General features: G+C 46.5%; 2 protein-coding genes across 6 annotated transcripts; one reads left to right on the top strand and one right to left on the bottom strand.

Annotated features, from left to right (window-relative positions):
- Positions 1–5,865: 5,865 nt before the first annotated feature.
- Positions 5,866–14,603, bottom strand: LOC127312541 (uncharacterized). 5 transcript variants are annotated; one of them, XR_011744704.1, is made up of 4 exons: positions 8,419–8,803; positions 7,039–7,888; positions 6,381–6,767; positions 5,866–6,211 (listed from the first exon to the last, which is right to left on the bottom strand). XR_011744704.1 is itself a non-coding variant. In XM_071819797.1 (4 exons), the coding sequence occupies exon 1, from the start codon at positions 14,413–14,415 to the stop codon at positions 12,535–12,537; it is 1,881 nt and encodes a 626-aa protein (XP_071675898.1). In that variant the 5' UTR covers positions 14,416–14,603; the 3' UTR covers positions 8,419–8,779; positions 8,878–11,378; positions 12,096–12,267; positions 12,424–12,534. The 5 variants fall into 5 exon arrangements, 4 of the variants coding, with proteins under 4 accessions (XP_071675899.1, XP_071675898.1, XP_071675895.1 ...); XM_071819797.1 differs by lacking the exons at positions 5,866–6,211; positions 6,381–6,767; positions 7,039–7,888 and adding exons at positions 8,878–11,378; positions 12,096–12,267; positions 12,424–14,603 and having other exon boundaries at positions 8,419–8,779; XM_071819798.1 differs by lacking the exons at positions 5,866–6,211; positions 6,381–6,767; positions 8,419–8,803 and adding exons at positions 12,096–12,267; positions 12,424–14,603 and having other exon boundaries at positions 7,041–7,888.
- On the top strand, positions 6,557–11,237 carry LOC127312519 (cellulose synthase-like protein D1). The gene is made up of 5 exons (XM_051343040.2): positions 6,557–6,670; positions 6,970–7,875; positions 8,485–9,301; positions 9,387–10,439; positions 10,527–11,237. Exons 2-5 carry the CDS (start codon positions 7,049–7,051, stop codon positions 11,235–11,237), a joined length of 3,408 nt encoding a protein of 1,135 aa, XP_051199000.1. The 5' UTR covers positions 6,557–6,670; positions 6,970–7,048.
- Positions 14,604–15,814: the final 1,211 nt, after the last annotated feature.

The following is a 15,814-nucleotide window of genomic DNA, read 5'->3' as shown; positions in this document are numbered from 1 at the left end:
ACCAAGTTATTCAAGAGTGTCCACCATAAATACCTATGCATGGCATTTCAACCCATTCCAAGTAAATTCTCATGCGCTACCTTTAAACCTTCAAAATGCTTCTCAATTGGTGTTAATGTTTTATAGCTCATGAGGAAGTATGTGGTGTTTATCTTTCGACCTTGTCATTTACTTTTGACATACTTTTGTAATAAGAGCTGGCAACGGGGTGCCCAGCCCCAATTAATAACTTCATTAATAATTCTCTTCACATGTTTTGCCCTGATTCGTCAGTAAGCAACTTAATTTTACAAATAGACACTCCTCCATGGTATGAGATTGATGGAAGGCACCCGAGGATTCGGTTAGCCATGGCTTGTGTAAGCAAAGGTTGGGGGGAATGTCACCCATAATAAAACTAAAGTACGTGTGTAAACAAAAGAGAAGAGAGATGATCTACCTTGCTGGTAGAAATAACGTCTTTCATGGGAGCCGCTCTTGAAAGTCTGGTTGGCGAGGTAGTTGGTGTACCCATTACCATTCGTTGACAACAACAAACACCTCTCAAAATAATTTTACTCCTGTTTTAAAAATGAAAAGCTCTAGCGCATGTTAATCCCTGCTTCCCTCTGCGAAGGGTTAATCTTTTACTTTCATGTTGTGTCACCATCCTTTCTTTGAGCACTTTCTTGAGAGCACAACTGTCATTCTTAGTATAATATGCTTGTCCCAAAATATGATTGACTGTGGTATAACTTTGATGCTTTTATCTTTGACAATCTCTATTTCTAGTCTTTCCATGAACTTCAGAGGTGCCCGAGCATTTATGTTTTGCTGTACAAATACGGGCAAGCGAGATACCACTTTATCATATCCTTTTATGAACATTGCAATCCTGCTGATAGACATGATTCATGATGCTTATTATTAATTTGTTGGTACCCTTTCCATGATTAACATAGCTATTAGATGATCTTATTTGCATGTATCTTATTATGAATTGCCTAAGTACTTGTCCATATCATGAGAATATTTACATCATATGAGCAAATGTGTTCGTGAAACTTCTTTTACCGCACTCAGTTGTTAACTAAATTGCTTGAGGACAAGCAATAAGCTAAGCTTGGGGGGAGTTGATACGTCCAAAACGTATCTACTTTCCCGAACACTTTTGCTATTGTTTTGCCTCTAATTTGTGTATTTTGGATACAACTAACACGGACTAACGCTGTTTTCAGCAGAATTGCCCTGGTGTCTCTTTTTTGTGCAGAAATTCAACTTTCAGGAAAATCCCCGAAATTTATGTCAAAGGGCCTACTTTTCCAGAAGAATCACGGAGCCAGAAGGGCAGGCCTGGGGGAGGCCCAGGCCCCCCAGACACTAGGCCGGCGCGGCCTGTAGGGGGGGCACGCCGCCCTAGCGTGTGGCCGCCTCGGCTAGCCTCTGACGCCCCCCTCTGGACTACTTAAGGGTTTCGATCTAAAAACGCGAGGGGGGAAGTCGAAGTCACCAGAAACCATCCAGTACGCCGCCACCATCGGGAAACTCCGTCTCGGGACCAGAAACTCCGTTCTGGCACTCCGCCGGGACGGGGAAGTGGAGGAGATCATCGCCATCATCACCACCGACGCCTCTCCATCGACCAGCAATGTTTCCCCCATCCATGTGTGAGTAATTCCCCCGCTGTAGGCTGAAGGGGATGGTAGGGATTGGATGAGATTGGTCATGTAATAGCATAAGATTGTTAGGGCATAGTGCCTAGTGTCCGTAATTGGTACTTTGATGATATTGTTGCAACTTGTTATGCTTAATGCTTGTCACTAGGGCCCGAGTGCCATGATCTCAGATCTGAACATGTTATTGTTTCATGATGATATGCATTGTTTTATGATCTTACCTGCAAGTTGTATACACATGTCGCTGTCCGGAACCCGAGGCCCCAAAGTGACAGAAATTGGGACAACCGGAGGGGAAGGCAGTGATGTGAGGATCACATGTGTTCACGGAGTGTTAATGCTTTGCTCCGGTACTCTATTAAAAGGAGTACCTTAATTTCCAGTAGATTCCCTAGAGGCCCGGCTGCCACCGGCTGGTAGGACAAAAGATGTTGTGCAAGTTTCTCATTGCGAGCACGTACGACTATATACGGAACACATGCCTATGGATTGCTTAGTACTTGGATACCGTTTTATTATTATCTGCAAATGCCCTGCTTTGATTGTTACATGAGTTTCTCTCATCCATGCAACGCCCGTCATCCATTCCTGTGCCTACAGTATTTTAATCCTGTTGTTTACTGTAATCACTACTGCTGTTTTTGTTACACTGCTGCTGATATTTCACTACTGCTACTACTATAAATTGTTACTACTGATAAACTCTTGCGAGCAAGTCTGTTTTCAGGTGCAGCTGAATTGACAACTCCGCTGTTAAGGCTTTCAAGTATTCTTTGTCTCCCCTTGTGTCGAATCAATAAATTGGGTTTTACTTCCCGCGAAGACTGTTGCGATCCCCTATACTTTTGGGTCATCAGACAGCTACGACCTCTTTTTTTGAAACGCCTCTTTGCATGTTCAACAGCCGAGCAGAACTTGCCTATCTCTTATTTGATGTAGTTTCATATTTTTCTGAGGGACTCTTCCGTGCGAGGGCTTGGGATGTGGTAGGGCGGGTGCATCTTCTTCTAGTTGTACTCCTGCATGACCTTGGCCCAGTACACCTTGCCCTTTTGTTGGGTGTCATTGATACAGTCATGGCTTGTTGCCAGCCACGCGTCGCACAAACACTTGTGCTCGTCGTCGATGAATCCTTGTTTCTTGTGGCTCTCCCCCTTCTTCTTCGTAGCATTGTACGTGGTGAGGACATGCTCTGTTGGCGCGTCCTCAAGGTCGTCGACGCACACGGGTGTTGGCTGCGTGGGCTGGGTGGCGAACAGCTGTGCGCGATCGATGTCCTTCGCATCTTGCGTCGGTGCCCACTCATCATACAGGCCTGTCCCGGTCCATTCGTCGCCAAGGAAGCCGCCGCTGAAGATCATGGCCTGGATGTCTGTCTCATTCCGGCCCGCTTTGCTTCCGCCGGAGCTGCAGCCTCCATGCTGGCTATGGTCGCGGCTACGGGGGAGTGTGGAGCGGCGGCGGGTGCGAGGGTTACCTCGACATCCATGGTGGTGGTTGCGGCGGCGAGGACGTCCATCGCTTCTGAACTGCTCGCGCCGGTCTACTTTGATTTTTCGCGCCGGAAATGGCAACTGGCTGGAATGTTCTCGATCTCCCTGCCATTGATGCACGGGTCCTACGTCATTTTCGGCGGACACTCGGGCGACCGCGGAGCGTCCGCAGAGACGCAAATCTAGCGCATATTTAGGCCAGGTTTGCATCGCCGCGGACGGCTTGCGTCGTCCCGCTGGAGCAGAGCCAAGACGCTCACCAACTGGCGAGTGTGAGAACTGAGAAGATATGTCAGATGGCATAGGGTCCACCTCATTTAGTTACAGCGTCGCACTGTAGGCTTTTGAGTTTGCTTGGGCTACGATGGAAAGAACTGAGGTGGTTGGCTTGTCCATGCTCTGTATTGGCCCATTGATTTACACAAAATTATACCATGTGCGATATGACGTCAGTTGAAGCAACAGATAGTTCGATGTGCAATGGATAAAAGGAGCACACTAGCTCGGGCATACTTCAGAGCTTTCGTAGAGAATGTCAGAACAAACGGCAGTAGAAGCTAAAAGGGGGATTGAATTGGAACTTGCCCTTGCTCATTTTCTTCTTTTGGCAGTGTCCCATCTCTTTTCATTGTATGCTAGCCATTCGACGGATTAGTATGACAGCTGCAGAAACGTCATTTTTTCAAAACATGGGTACTCCTAAACCTGATCATACTTACACTATACTTAGGTTACACAATTATACGATCACTAAGGGCATGTTTGATTCAAATGATTTTTAAATATCTTGTAGGATTCTTGTGTCCAAATGATTTTTTCTATAGAGGCCATTTGATTTAAAATATTTAACCCTTCAAAATTTCTATGGATTGCTTTCTTATGCTACCCATAGGATTTCTAGCGAGCGGTTAGTGTTAAACCAAACGATATACCGTATGGAGTAGTACTACACCGGTATATACCTGTATAATGTATGGCCACGGTGAGGGCTCTTCTCACCCTATATAACACTGTAACGGGTGATCGTTTCTGCCAATAGTTTGAACTATTAAAAAAAATTCCTATGTGTATCATAACTGTGATATGTACCCAATCTCTATAGAAATTTCCCGCGCTTTTCTTGTGGTGCAACAAAACGACTAATGCAACTAATTCTTACGTTTTCTATTCCTATAGGATTTCACATACTCTTACTTCCTATGTTTTTCCTATTTCCTCTAGTTTTAGTATCCTTTGAAACAGGCTCTAAGTACGTAGGGAATTTTCTGGATTTTTTTTTTGCATTGTTCATTTAAAACTTGTCATTTTTGTCTACGATACATGTTTTTTATTTCGATATGTAATTTGGCACACTGCTTCCTTTACATGCGAAAAAAAATTGTGGCACCTTTTGGATCAGATGTGCCCCATACCAGACACATATTTTCGACAACTTCGGTTCAAAAGTTGGCCACATTGAGTCCGTGGGAGTACTCGTGCCTGACAGAGCGTTAACGTTTTTTTTCCGCATCTCACAATTTTTGTATGGTTCGATAGAAACACATCTCACTTTTTCTTCGAACCATGCAAAAGCTTTACATGTATATATTAAGAAGGAAAGGCCAAAAGAAGGCCAAAGAACAACGTCAGATTACACATAGAAGGACAGCCAGAAAACTACAAGAAAAGAGACGACCGTCACTGCTACCAAGAGTGTTTGATAAACCACAAAGAAAAGGGAAAGAAAAAAAAAACAACTCTGTAAACACCAATTACTCTGCAGTAAGGCTAAAAACAACCACCGCTCGAAAGCGCCCATTGTTTTGCTTCCTGCCTGAGATGATCTATGAATCTCACATTGTTGTCGTGGTCATGAACCACTGGCAACAATCTAGCGACGAATACTGATGGGGGCAAGTGCGTCACAATTTGACCCCCAAAAAAGTAGACCCAGCATCATGTACAATATCCCAATGGAGCACGAAGTGAAGGTGCACAAACGCGAGTTGGAAACGAGATTGGTCGTGTAAGCAACTCGCTGGCAGGGTGCATGCGAAGTAATGCCATGCATGTTGTTGAGGCACACAAAGTTCGATGAGTTGACCTATATAAGGCGTTACCATTTGAGCTTGACATACTACTATACTCCAGTCTACATGTAGCCCGATGTTTTCCAGAAATGAAAAATTGTGTTTAGAAGTATATAAAGATGATTTATATGACGTGTAAAATCTTCTTGAGTAATATGTTGTACTTTCGGCTACACGAAAATCACTAAAATTCATTTTTGGTCTTCATATTTTTCTCTTTCGCGTAAGTCACATATGGAAACATAATTCAATGAAAATTCATTCATATGGCACCCATAAAAACTGGATCTCGTTCGAAACATGGAAACAAAAGTATGTAATACCTCAGTCATTTTGTTATTTTTGTACAAGTTACATAATTTTGTTTTTATGTTTCAAATTTGGCATGCACATACCTCTACATACACCAAGCAAGAATGCAAGATTTTATTCCCAAAGTTTTATTTTGTTTAGATTTGATTTGATTTTACTGTTCGCATGGAATCCAGTACCCATGTTCTAGATATTCGCTCTAGGAGATATGGAGACAAGTAAGAATATACTCTAGTTACCAAAACTACGTCATTGATTGGCTGGTATTGAGGAACAATCAAGCATCAACTCTAGCATGTATTGCGGCGTCAAAAATGGAATGGCATAGAACAAAAAATAAATAGACATCAGAAACATGAGATCCAGAAAATTGCATGATTTGCATGTAGAGCTTATTAAAAATAAATCTATTTTATACATATATATTTCCCACTAAAAAATAATTACATAATATGCCTTTTCGCATATTTGTCTATGCATGGAATTCAGAGGTTGGATTGCAGGGTGTGCATGCTGCCAGCTGCCAGCTTCCAACGAGGACTCGGAGTAGCGGGCACGATGCATTTTGATACTTTGACCACGAGCCTGGACGTTTGTTGCACGAAGCTTCCCACCGTGTCCGTGTGTTGCCGGATTGACTTGGATCTTTCAATCCAAGTTTTCACTGCACGGCGTCATGGACCTTTGAGGGGGAAAAAAGCAGTCAGCATCCAGGAGAAAGACGGCATTGACTGCTGGACAAAGTAAAACCAGCTAACCAAGTTTTTTTTTTTTTGGCGAAAAGCTAACCAAGTTACAGTAAGGATAGTAGTAGCAGGTGTCAGGTGTGAACAAAACTAATCTACAATTACCTTAAAATGAAGACATAAGTAAGCAACCAGGCAATCAGGAAGCCATCAGTATGAACGAGAATGATGATTGCATGCAGTAGTATGTTCTCCTGAATCATGCATGGAGCACCGAGACATCGTGCGCCCCTCTCCTTGGCGCCTCCCCAGTCACCTCTTCGATTCCACTCCAGTTGGTTGATTGGAACCATTCAAATAACAATGGGCGTGTACGCGCTTCCTCATTACTACTTTCCAAGCCTTGTTCCATTGCCATTGCCGCAGAATGCATCACGTCAGATGAGGAGGAAAAGGTTCGTCAATTCTTGCTCTGCCTCCTCGATTCTTCTCTCTGATTGATCATTTGCCTTACTAGGCACCGTACTCTTGCCATTTATTCTCCCCCTGTTTCTGGAAACGAAAAGGGAAACCACCATTAATTAGAATCACCAAAATCTTCGTTTCTGCATTACCCAGCTAGGATGACGCGTTTATTGATAATTATTTCTGTCAATTGTGATTTGTTTCCTACTGTGCTTTCCTAATATGTCTTCCTACAGCGATACTCATGCCAATGGTTTCCTTTTGTTTCGGTATGTTATTCATTCTGCAGATCAGCCAGAAGATAACAGCAACGTAGAGAAACAAGAGGAAGAGGAGAGCCAAAGTAAAGAGCACGTACTGAAGAGGCCATGGGGTCCAAGGGGATCCTCAAGAACAGCGGCTCCGGCAAGCCGCCGACCGCGCCAACATCAGGACCGCAGGTCGTCTTTGGGCGGCGAACCGAGTCTGGGCGGTTCATCAGCTACTCGCGCGACGACCTCGACTCTGAGATCAGCAGCGTCGACTTCCAGGACTACCATGTCCACCTCCCCATGACGCCGGACAACCAGCCCATGGAGGATGGCAAGGCTGACGAGCAGTACGTCTCCAGCTCCCTCTTCACCGGCGGCTTCAACAGCGTCACTCGCGCCCATGTCATGGACAAGCAGGGGCCCGAAACCGAAATGGGTCGTCGTGGCCCCAAGGGCTCAACCTGCATGGTCGAGGGGTGCGACAGCAAGATCATGCGCAACGGCCGCGGAGAGGACATCCTCCCCTGCGAGTGTGACTTCAAAATCTGCGTCGACTGCTTCACCGACGCTGTCAAGGGTAACGGCGGTGTCTGCCCCGGGTGCAAAGAGCTTTACAAGTACACCGACTGGGAGGAAGTCCTCTCCAACTCCAACAATGAGCTGACAAGGGCTTTGTCGCTGCCACAAGGACCAGGGGGAAAGATGGAGAGGCGCCTGTCTCTGGTGAAGCAGGGCACCAACCAGTCTGGTGAATTTGACCATAACCGCTGGCTCTTCGAGACCAAGGGGACGTATGGCTATGGTAATGCCATTTGGCCAGACGACAATGTGGATGATGATGCTGGGAATGGGATGCAAGGGCATCCCAAGGAGCTCATGGCCAAACCATGGCGGCCACTCACCCGCAAGCTCCAGATTCCAGCTGGTGTCATCAGTCCTTACAGGTGCCATTTTATTCTGAAAACAAGTGTCATTACTGTTACCTGTCAATCTACAGTTCTATGTACAGGTTAATGCCTAACCAGGAAGAAATAAGCCTATCCACCATCACAAGAAATACGAATCAATTTACATTAAACTAACAGAACTGCAATTTTGCATTCATGTCTCACTAGCCCCACTCCTAGTAAAGTTTATATATAGCAATACCACACTATTCAGTTGTTAAAAAAGGATTAGAGCCAGATGATGTTAATCTTAAAATTTCAAGTAAATACCAATTGGTTTCGCTAGAAGGAAGCCCAGTAAATACCAATTGGCTTCGCTGCCAATAAAATGCACATATTGATTGAGTCATTCATTTCTGTCAAAGATCATAATATGTGTAGACAGAGTAGTTAAAAAGTGTGCCTGTATAAAGTGAGCTTGTAAATTGCTTCCAAAGACCATAGCATGTGTACATGGACTAGTTAAATGTGTTCTGTCACATAACTGTTGAAAGTTCACATATTGCAACTGAAAAGATAATATGGAGATCCCAAGCTTACATAGATTCATAGGTGTATTGCCATGTTGTGAACCTTCCTCTTGTCTGAACTGTCTCTTGCTTGCAGGCTTCTTGTTCTCATCCGCTTGGTTGCACTGGCCTTCTTCCTCATGTGGCGTATTAAGCATGTTAATAATGATGCTATCTGGCTCTGGGGAATGTCAATTGTTTGTGAGCTCTGGTTCGCATTTTCATGGGTGTTAGACCAGCTTCCAAAGCTTTGTCCTATTAACCGTGCTACAGATCTCTCTGTGCTTAAGGAAAAATTTGAGACACCAACGCCCAACAATCCAACAGGCAAATCTGATCTCCCAGGAATTGATATCTTCGTGTCAACTGCTGATCCAGAAAAGGAGCCAGTCCTGGTCACAGCGAACACAATTCTCTCAATCCTTGCAGTCGACTACCCTGTCGATAAGCTTGCATGTTATGTGTCAGATGATGGGGGAGCATTGCTAACCTTCGAGGCGATGGCTGAAGCAGCAAGCTTTGCTAATCTCTGGGTGCCATTCTGCAGGAAGCATGACATTGAACCCAGGAATCCAGACAGCTACTTCAACCTGAAGAGAGATCCTTTCAAGAATAAGGTGAAGGCCGACTTTGTCAAGGACAGGAGAAGGGTCAAGCGTGAGTATGACGAGTTCAAGGTCCGTGTTAATGGCTTGCCAGATGCCATTCGGCGCCGTTCTGATGCATACCATGCCCGCGAGGAAATCCAGGCAATGAACCTTCAGAGGGAAAAGATAAAAGCTGGAGGCGATGAGCAATTTCAGCCAGTGAAGATTCCCAAGGCAACATGGATGGCTGATAGCACTCACTGGCCTGGTACATGGCTTCATTCGTCACAAGATCATGCACGAGGAGATCATGCAGGAATCATACAGGTACCGGTTCAATGATGATCACATAAAAACTATTTCTGGTATAAACCTATATTTAGCTATTTACATGATCTGTCTTCTATCACAGGTTATGCTGAAACCACCAAGGGACATGCCAATGTACGGGAACATTGAAAAGTCATCTCTTGACTTTTCAGCAGTGGATACAAGACTTCCAATGCTGGTGTACATGTCACGAGAGAAACGTCCGGGATATGATCACAACAAGAAAGCAGGTGCCATGAACGCATTAGTTCGTGCATCTGCCATCATGTCGAATGGTCCCTTCATTCTTAATCTCGACTGTGATCACTACGTCTACAACTCAAAGGCCTTCAGGGAGGGCATGTGCTTCATGATGGACCGTGGTGGTGACCGCTTGTGCTATGTGCAGTTCCCTCAGCGGTTTGAAGGAATTGACCCTTCTGACCGATATGCTAACCACAATACTGTTTTCTTTGATATCAACATGCGTGCTCTTGATGGTCTGCAAGGACCAGTGTATGTTGGTACTGGATGCCTCTTCCGCCGAATTGCCTTATATGGTTTTGACCCACCTCGTTCCAAGGATCACAGCCCAGGCTTTTGTGGTTGCTGTCTCCCACGACGCCGCAAGACATCTGCTTCCAATGCTAACCCCGAGGAGACAATGGCTCTCCGTATGGGTGATTTTGATGGGGACAGCATGAACCTTGCCACATTCCCGAAGAAGTTCGGAAATTCAAGCTTTCTGATTGACTCCATCCCAGTAGCAGAGTTCCAGGGAAGGCCCTTGGCTGATCATCCATCTGTCAAGAATGGGCGTCCACCTGGTGCTCTAACAATTCCACGTGAACTACTGGATGCATCCATTGTGGCAGAAGCAATCAGTGTGGTTTCATGCTGGTACGAGGAGAAGACAGAGTGGGGCATTCGTGTGGGGTGGATTTATGGATCTGTCACTGAGGATGTTGTGACAGGGTACCGTATGCATAATCGTGGATGGAAGTCAGTGTACTGTGTCACGCAGCGTGATGCCTTCCGTGGTACCGCCCCTATCAATCTCACAGATCGCCTTCACCAGGTGCTTCGGTGGGCTACTGGTTCTGTCGAGATCTTTTTCTCTCGAAACAATGCATTGCTTGCCAGTTCCAAAATGAAGGTATATGTAACTATGTCCCTCAAGACTTTCTATTCCTTACTAATGTAGACTCACTGAAAATCAGACAAACCTTTTCTGTTTCAACAGGTACTACAAAGGATCGCATACCTCAATGTTGGCATATACCCCTTCACATCCATCTTCCTCATTGTATACTGCTTCCTTCCAGCACTCTCCCTTTTCTCAGGGCAGTTCATTGTGCAAACACTCAATGTCACCTTCCTGGTATACCTACTTATCATCACTGTCACACTTTGTCTCCTGGCCATGTTGGAGATCAAGTGGTCTGGGATTGCACTTGAAGAGTGGTGGAGGAACGAACAATTCTGGCTTATTGGTGGAACTAGTGCTCACCTAGCTGCAGTTATGCAAGGGTTACTGAAAGTTGTTGCAGGGATTGAGATCTCATTCACACTCACATCAAAGACAGTGAGCGATGATGTGGATGATGAATTTGCAGACCTCTATGAAGTGAAGTGGACTTCATTGATGATACCACCTCTCACGATCATCATGATCAACCTTGTTGCTATTGCTGTTGGCTTCAGCCGGACAATTTACAGCACAATTCCTCAATGGAGCAAGCTTCTTGGTGGAGTGTTTTTCAGCTTCTGGGTGCTTGCCCATTTATATCCATTTGCAAAGGGGCTCATGGGCAGGAGAGGCAGGACACCCACCATTGTGTATGTCTGGGCTGGACTAGTTTCCATCACTATTTCATTGCTCTGGATCGCAATCAATCCTCCATCAGCAGCTGCCAACTCGCAGTTAGGTGGTGGGTCGTTCACTTTCCCTTGACCCAATTCATGCTGAAGCTTCATAGCTCTTGTTGGATTCGCAAACTAGTTGCCAAAGACAATAGTACAACATGAAGAACAGTTTGCAGCAGGCCAGAAGAGCACCATATGAACCACATTCTGCATTACACGGTGGGTTCATCTGCAGTTGAATCCAGATCATGTTCGTCACAACAATTGATATAGGATTATCTCTAGCGTACTGTCACTATTTTTGCCTCTTTCTGATTTTTTTCCCTAATTTTTTTGTAAAGCTTGATTTGGATCATGTGCTTAAAACAGATGATGAAGACATGCAAACAAGTGTAATGTTTTGTCGGTATGTTAATAATTCACATTACACAATCTCACACTTGAGCTCAATGCCATTCTTTAGTCACAAGTCTTATTTTGTTTCCTGAGAAAATATGATTGTCATAGCTGACAAGTCCACTCCATACTATTCACTCTTTCAGAATAACAACTTCCTACAATTCAGAGTTACGGCTGACCACTCCATACTATTCAGGCTTATATTTATTTCACAGAAGCGACAATAAATAGCTGTAGCAGTTATATTGAAATGTTTGTGCTGTTCTATATTTCTCCTTAATGGATAGGCAGTGAATGCTCCTGCCTGTTGCTCAAAATAAAAATAAAAAATATATATAGTATGATAGTGCTAAAATGGATGCAGATACGCCATTTTCTTTAGAAAAACAGTCGATCCATGGAATGTTTATTAACGAATATGGACTCCAAAATTCCTGAATTGCAAAGTTGCAAATAGTTGTAGCAATGGTACTTGGTTAAACTGTATCCTCTAGAGTGCATACAAGTGCAGTCTGAAAATTTCTGTAGCGAAACAAGTAAAGTGTACCTGCAGTTCCTTTTAAATCTAGTCCATGGGCCATTTGGCAAAATCATTTAGGTGTAAGCCTCTTGAAATAGAGAACTGCGGCATCGTGTCATGGAACAATACAATATTGATAAGAACAAACAGCTTCATTCCCTGTTAATTCAAACAGCTCATATGTCTCACCAACCTGCATCTGAGTTGAACCAAAAGATTAAGGAGATCTTTAAATATATCAACATAATGGAACGATGATACTCAAAAGGTCTGTAGCAATAAGGTAAAGATCTCTTCAATAATAACTGTATATTCTGTTGGACGCTACAAGGGGGAAAAATGGTATAGCAAGCACCTCTGCGTGGCAGGACTTCAATTAGGGCCTGTCCAGCCTTTAGTAGTTTGTATTTTGTATGCATCATTAATAGATACCAGATAAAGAATGTTTGTTCAGTCTAACAGTTGACTATGAAGCTGAGCATACAAGCAGATCACTAGTTGAGTCAGATCCCTCACTTTCAGCAATGGCAGTATCCTCCAAGACGAATCTATGACCAATTGACTGAGAGATTAACCAACAAGTTTTGGTGCTAAGTTTCATGCCTAGGTTGAGCATTTCTCTGATCAAAGCTTTTGCCGAACTGATACGTTGCAACTTCACTAAGAGCACAACTAGCACGTTGAATGAGATACTATCCATCTCAACATCGGCACATTCCATTTCTGTAAGTAACTGTGTGACTGCAAGCATATCCCTGGTTCTGCAAAGTCCACGAAGCATTACATTGTACGTGCAAGTGTTGGAAATAATTCCTGAATCCTTCATCTTGTCAAACAAATCACGAGCCTCTTCAACCAAACGTGCTCGGAAAAGACCATGCAGAACAGTGGTGTAGCACACAACATCAAGTGCATAATTTTGACGCACAGCCTCCCTGAAAATTCTATACGCCATATGGTTTTGGCCCCTTCTAACAAGACCGCGGAGGATGGCTGCATGAACGTAGGCGTCCGAGTCAGGATTGCTTATGACAACATTGCGGTAGACATTGATCGCATGATCTATCCTTCCGAGCTCACATAAACTGTCCACCAATCCAACATAAGTGTAGCTGTCTGGCGTGATGCCCAAACCGATCATATCAATGTAAAACTGAAGGGCTTCGGATGGAAACCCGGACTTGCACAGAGCACTCATCACAGAATTGCAGGCCACAAGATCGTAGGAGATTCTCGTGCCCAAGATCAACCTAGGAAGAAGATCTATGTTCCGTGACAACTGCAATACCTGAACCAAAGTAGAGAGAGTGTACGCATCCGGCTTCATCTGGCTCCCATGAAGATGCAGGTAAATGTCTATGGCCTCATCATATCTCTTCTCCCTCATCATGCAGTCCATCAGAACATTATACAGAACAAGGTCTGGGTTGCAGCTGTTGGAGGCCATGGACCCCAAAAGCTGGCCGACCTTGGCATGCCTCCCAGCTCGGAAGAGGCCTCTGATGAGGGGTGTGTAAGTCACCACCGTGGGAGAAGATCCAGAACGCATCATATTTCCCAGTATCCGGCAGGCCTCGTCTAGCCTTCCCTCGGTGCACATACGAGCGATGAGACATGTCCACATGGCCGAGGTGAGCTGCTGGCCCGAGACCAGTGCGTACGACAGCAACTGTAGCAGCTCGGGCATTGTGCCAGCCTTGCTGCAGCAGGCGAAAACCGAGGCAAGGGAAGCGGCACTCGGGAGAAAACCTTGACTCAGCATAGCCGCGAAGCATGCGCGCACCCCTGGCCAATCCCCAGCTCTGCAGAGATGGGTCAGGACGATGGCGTAGGTGAGGTAGTTGGGCGACGGGTTGTCTCCTAGGAAGCGCAGTGCGCCGTCGGTGCAGCCTGTCCTGAGCAGGACGTCGAGGACGATGTTGCGCGCGAAGGCGTTGTGGTGGAAGCCCCACAGGGGCATTTGGTCGAACAGGTGGAGCACGAGCGGGTACATGCCCCCGCGCCAGTAGAGCCTGAGCAGGAGCAGGAAGGTGTGGGGCCTGATGGGGCAGCCGAGGCTGTGGAGCTCGTGGAGGAGCGCGGGCGCGGTGCGGAGGCGGGAGGCGAGGCGCGTGGCGGCGGGGAGGACGCGGTCGAAGGAGGAGGGCGGGTGGAAGTAGGCGGGGCGGCGGGCGCACCAGAGGAAGAAGGAGACGGCGAGGGCGTCGGAGGGGCAGCGGGAGACGGCGGCCTCGACGAGCCGAGGCGAGAGGGGAGGCGGCTGGGGCTCGGGCTTGGCGGAGAAGAAGGCGGCGGCGGCGAACCTGGCAGAGAGCGGCGGTGTCCGCCTCCGTGCGGCGTGGAGCATAGAAGCAGCGAGTGGGCGGGGACGGAGAGGCTGGCATTGCAGGCGTGAACGCGGGCGAGTAGAAGCTCGGGGATACCTACTGAGTCGCAGCGAGGACGACGCAAGCAAACGCCGCCGGCACGAGCGCGGCGGCGCTACGGGAGGAGGACAAGGGCTGAAACGGCAACCTCCCAGCACACACGAGTGTCTAGAAAACAGCATAGAATTCCTATCTCATTTTTGGAAGCAACAGTATAGACTTCGTATCACATTTTTTTGGAAGCAGTATGATATTCCAAAGGAAAGTGCTGGGCGTCCCCCGGGGGATCTGATTCCCCAGCTCCCGGGTCCCCAGCCGTCGGATCAACCATCTGGACGGTCAGATCTACATGTAGCAAAAAACCACCCCCCGGCAGCAAAAAATTAACCCCGGCAGCAACTTCATGTAGCAAAAAACGGTTCGTCTAGAAAAGAAAATAAAAAAAAACTAGGTTGGCCGGATACGCGCCGGAGACCACGTAGCAATTTTTTTTTGCTAATGTAGCAAAAAAAATAATCGTCGGAGACATTGATGACGGCCTCGCCGGAGAACCTCACCAGAGACACCGCCGGAGACCTCTTAGCAAAATTTCTATACTAAAGTAGCAAAACAACAAAACAAATATAGCAAAAATAATATAGCATCACATCATTTTTTACAATGTTTGCGGCGAGGTCATTGCTATTGTATGAAAACAGACTTCACCGGAATACTTAGTAACAAAATATATACACTAACATAGCAAAACCATATAACGGTTATAGCAAAAAAATGTTCACATGTAGCAGAATCTACAGAACGAAAAAATTGACGGAGACTTCGCCAGAAAATTTGTATCAACCGCCACCGCCCTTTACAGCAATGCCGCCCGCCCGAGGCAGCAACTCCATATGACCAAGGTAGCAACGTAGGCCTTAGCCAGCAGCAACGCGAGGTGCCTAAAGGTAGCGGTGCCACGCACGGCCAGCAAGCCCCTAGAGACGCGATAGGCCAACACATGGAGGTGCTTGTAGCACCCGTAGACCTTGGGGCAACCTCTGCTCACGAATGGTTGCAGGGGAGGAGGTCGGCGAAGATAGCGGCCAAGGGCGGAGCTCGGCGTGGGGGCGAACAAGGGCGCATAGGATGCAGCGGTGGTCGTCGTCGTCGGAGGGATTCGGGGCCAGCCGGAGCTCCGCGGCGAGCATGGCCCTCCCTTCATTGCATCGAAACGGCGAAGCGCGACGAGCTCCAGGCGACGAGGTGGGCTAGCTCTAGGCGGCGAGGCGGCCGAGCTTCCCGCGGCGAGGCGGTCGAGCTCCCAACGGCGACGGCATGCCGCAACGTCGCAGCACGCGCAGCAGCCGGCGCTGGGCCATGAAGCGCAGCGGCGGCGGCCGG

Source organism: Lolium perenne, chromosome 1 (genome assembly GCF_019359855.2).
Source record: "Lolium perenne isolate Kyuss_39 chromosome 1, Kyuss_2.0, whole genome shotgun sequence".
Classification (NCBI taxonomy): domain Eukaryota; kingdom Viridiplantae; phylum Streptophyta; class Magnoliopsida; order Poales; family Poaceae; genus Lolium; species Lolium perenne.
The sequence above is the reverse complement of the archived record's forward strand: the minus strand, read 5'-3'. Positions and strand labels throughout refer to the sequence as shown.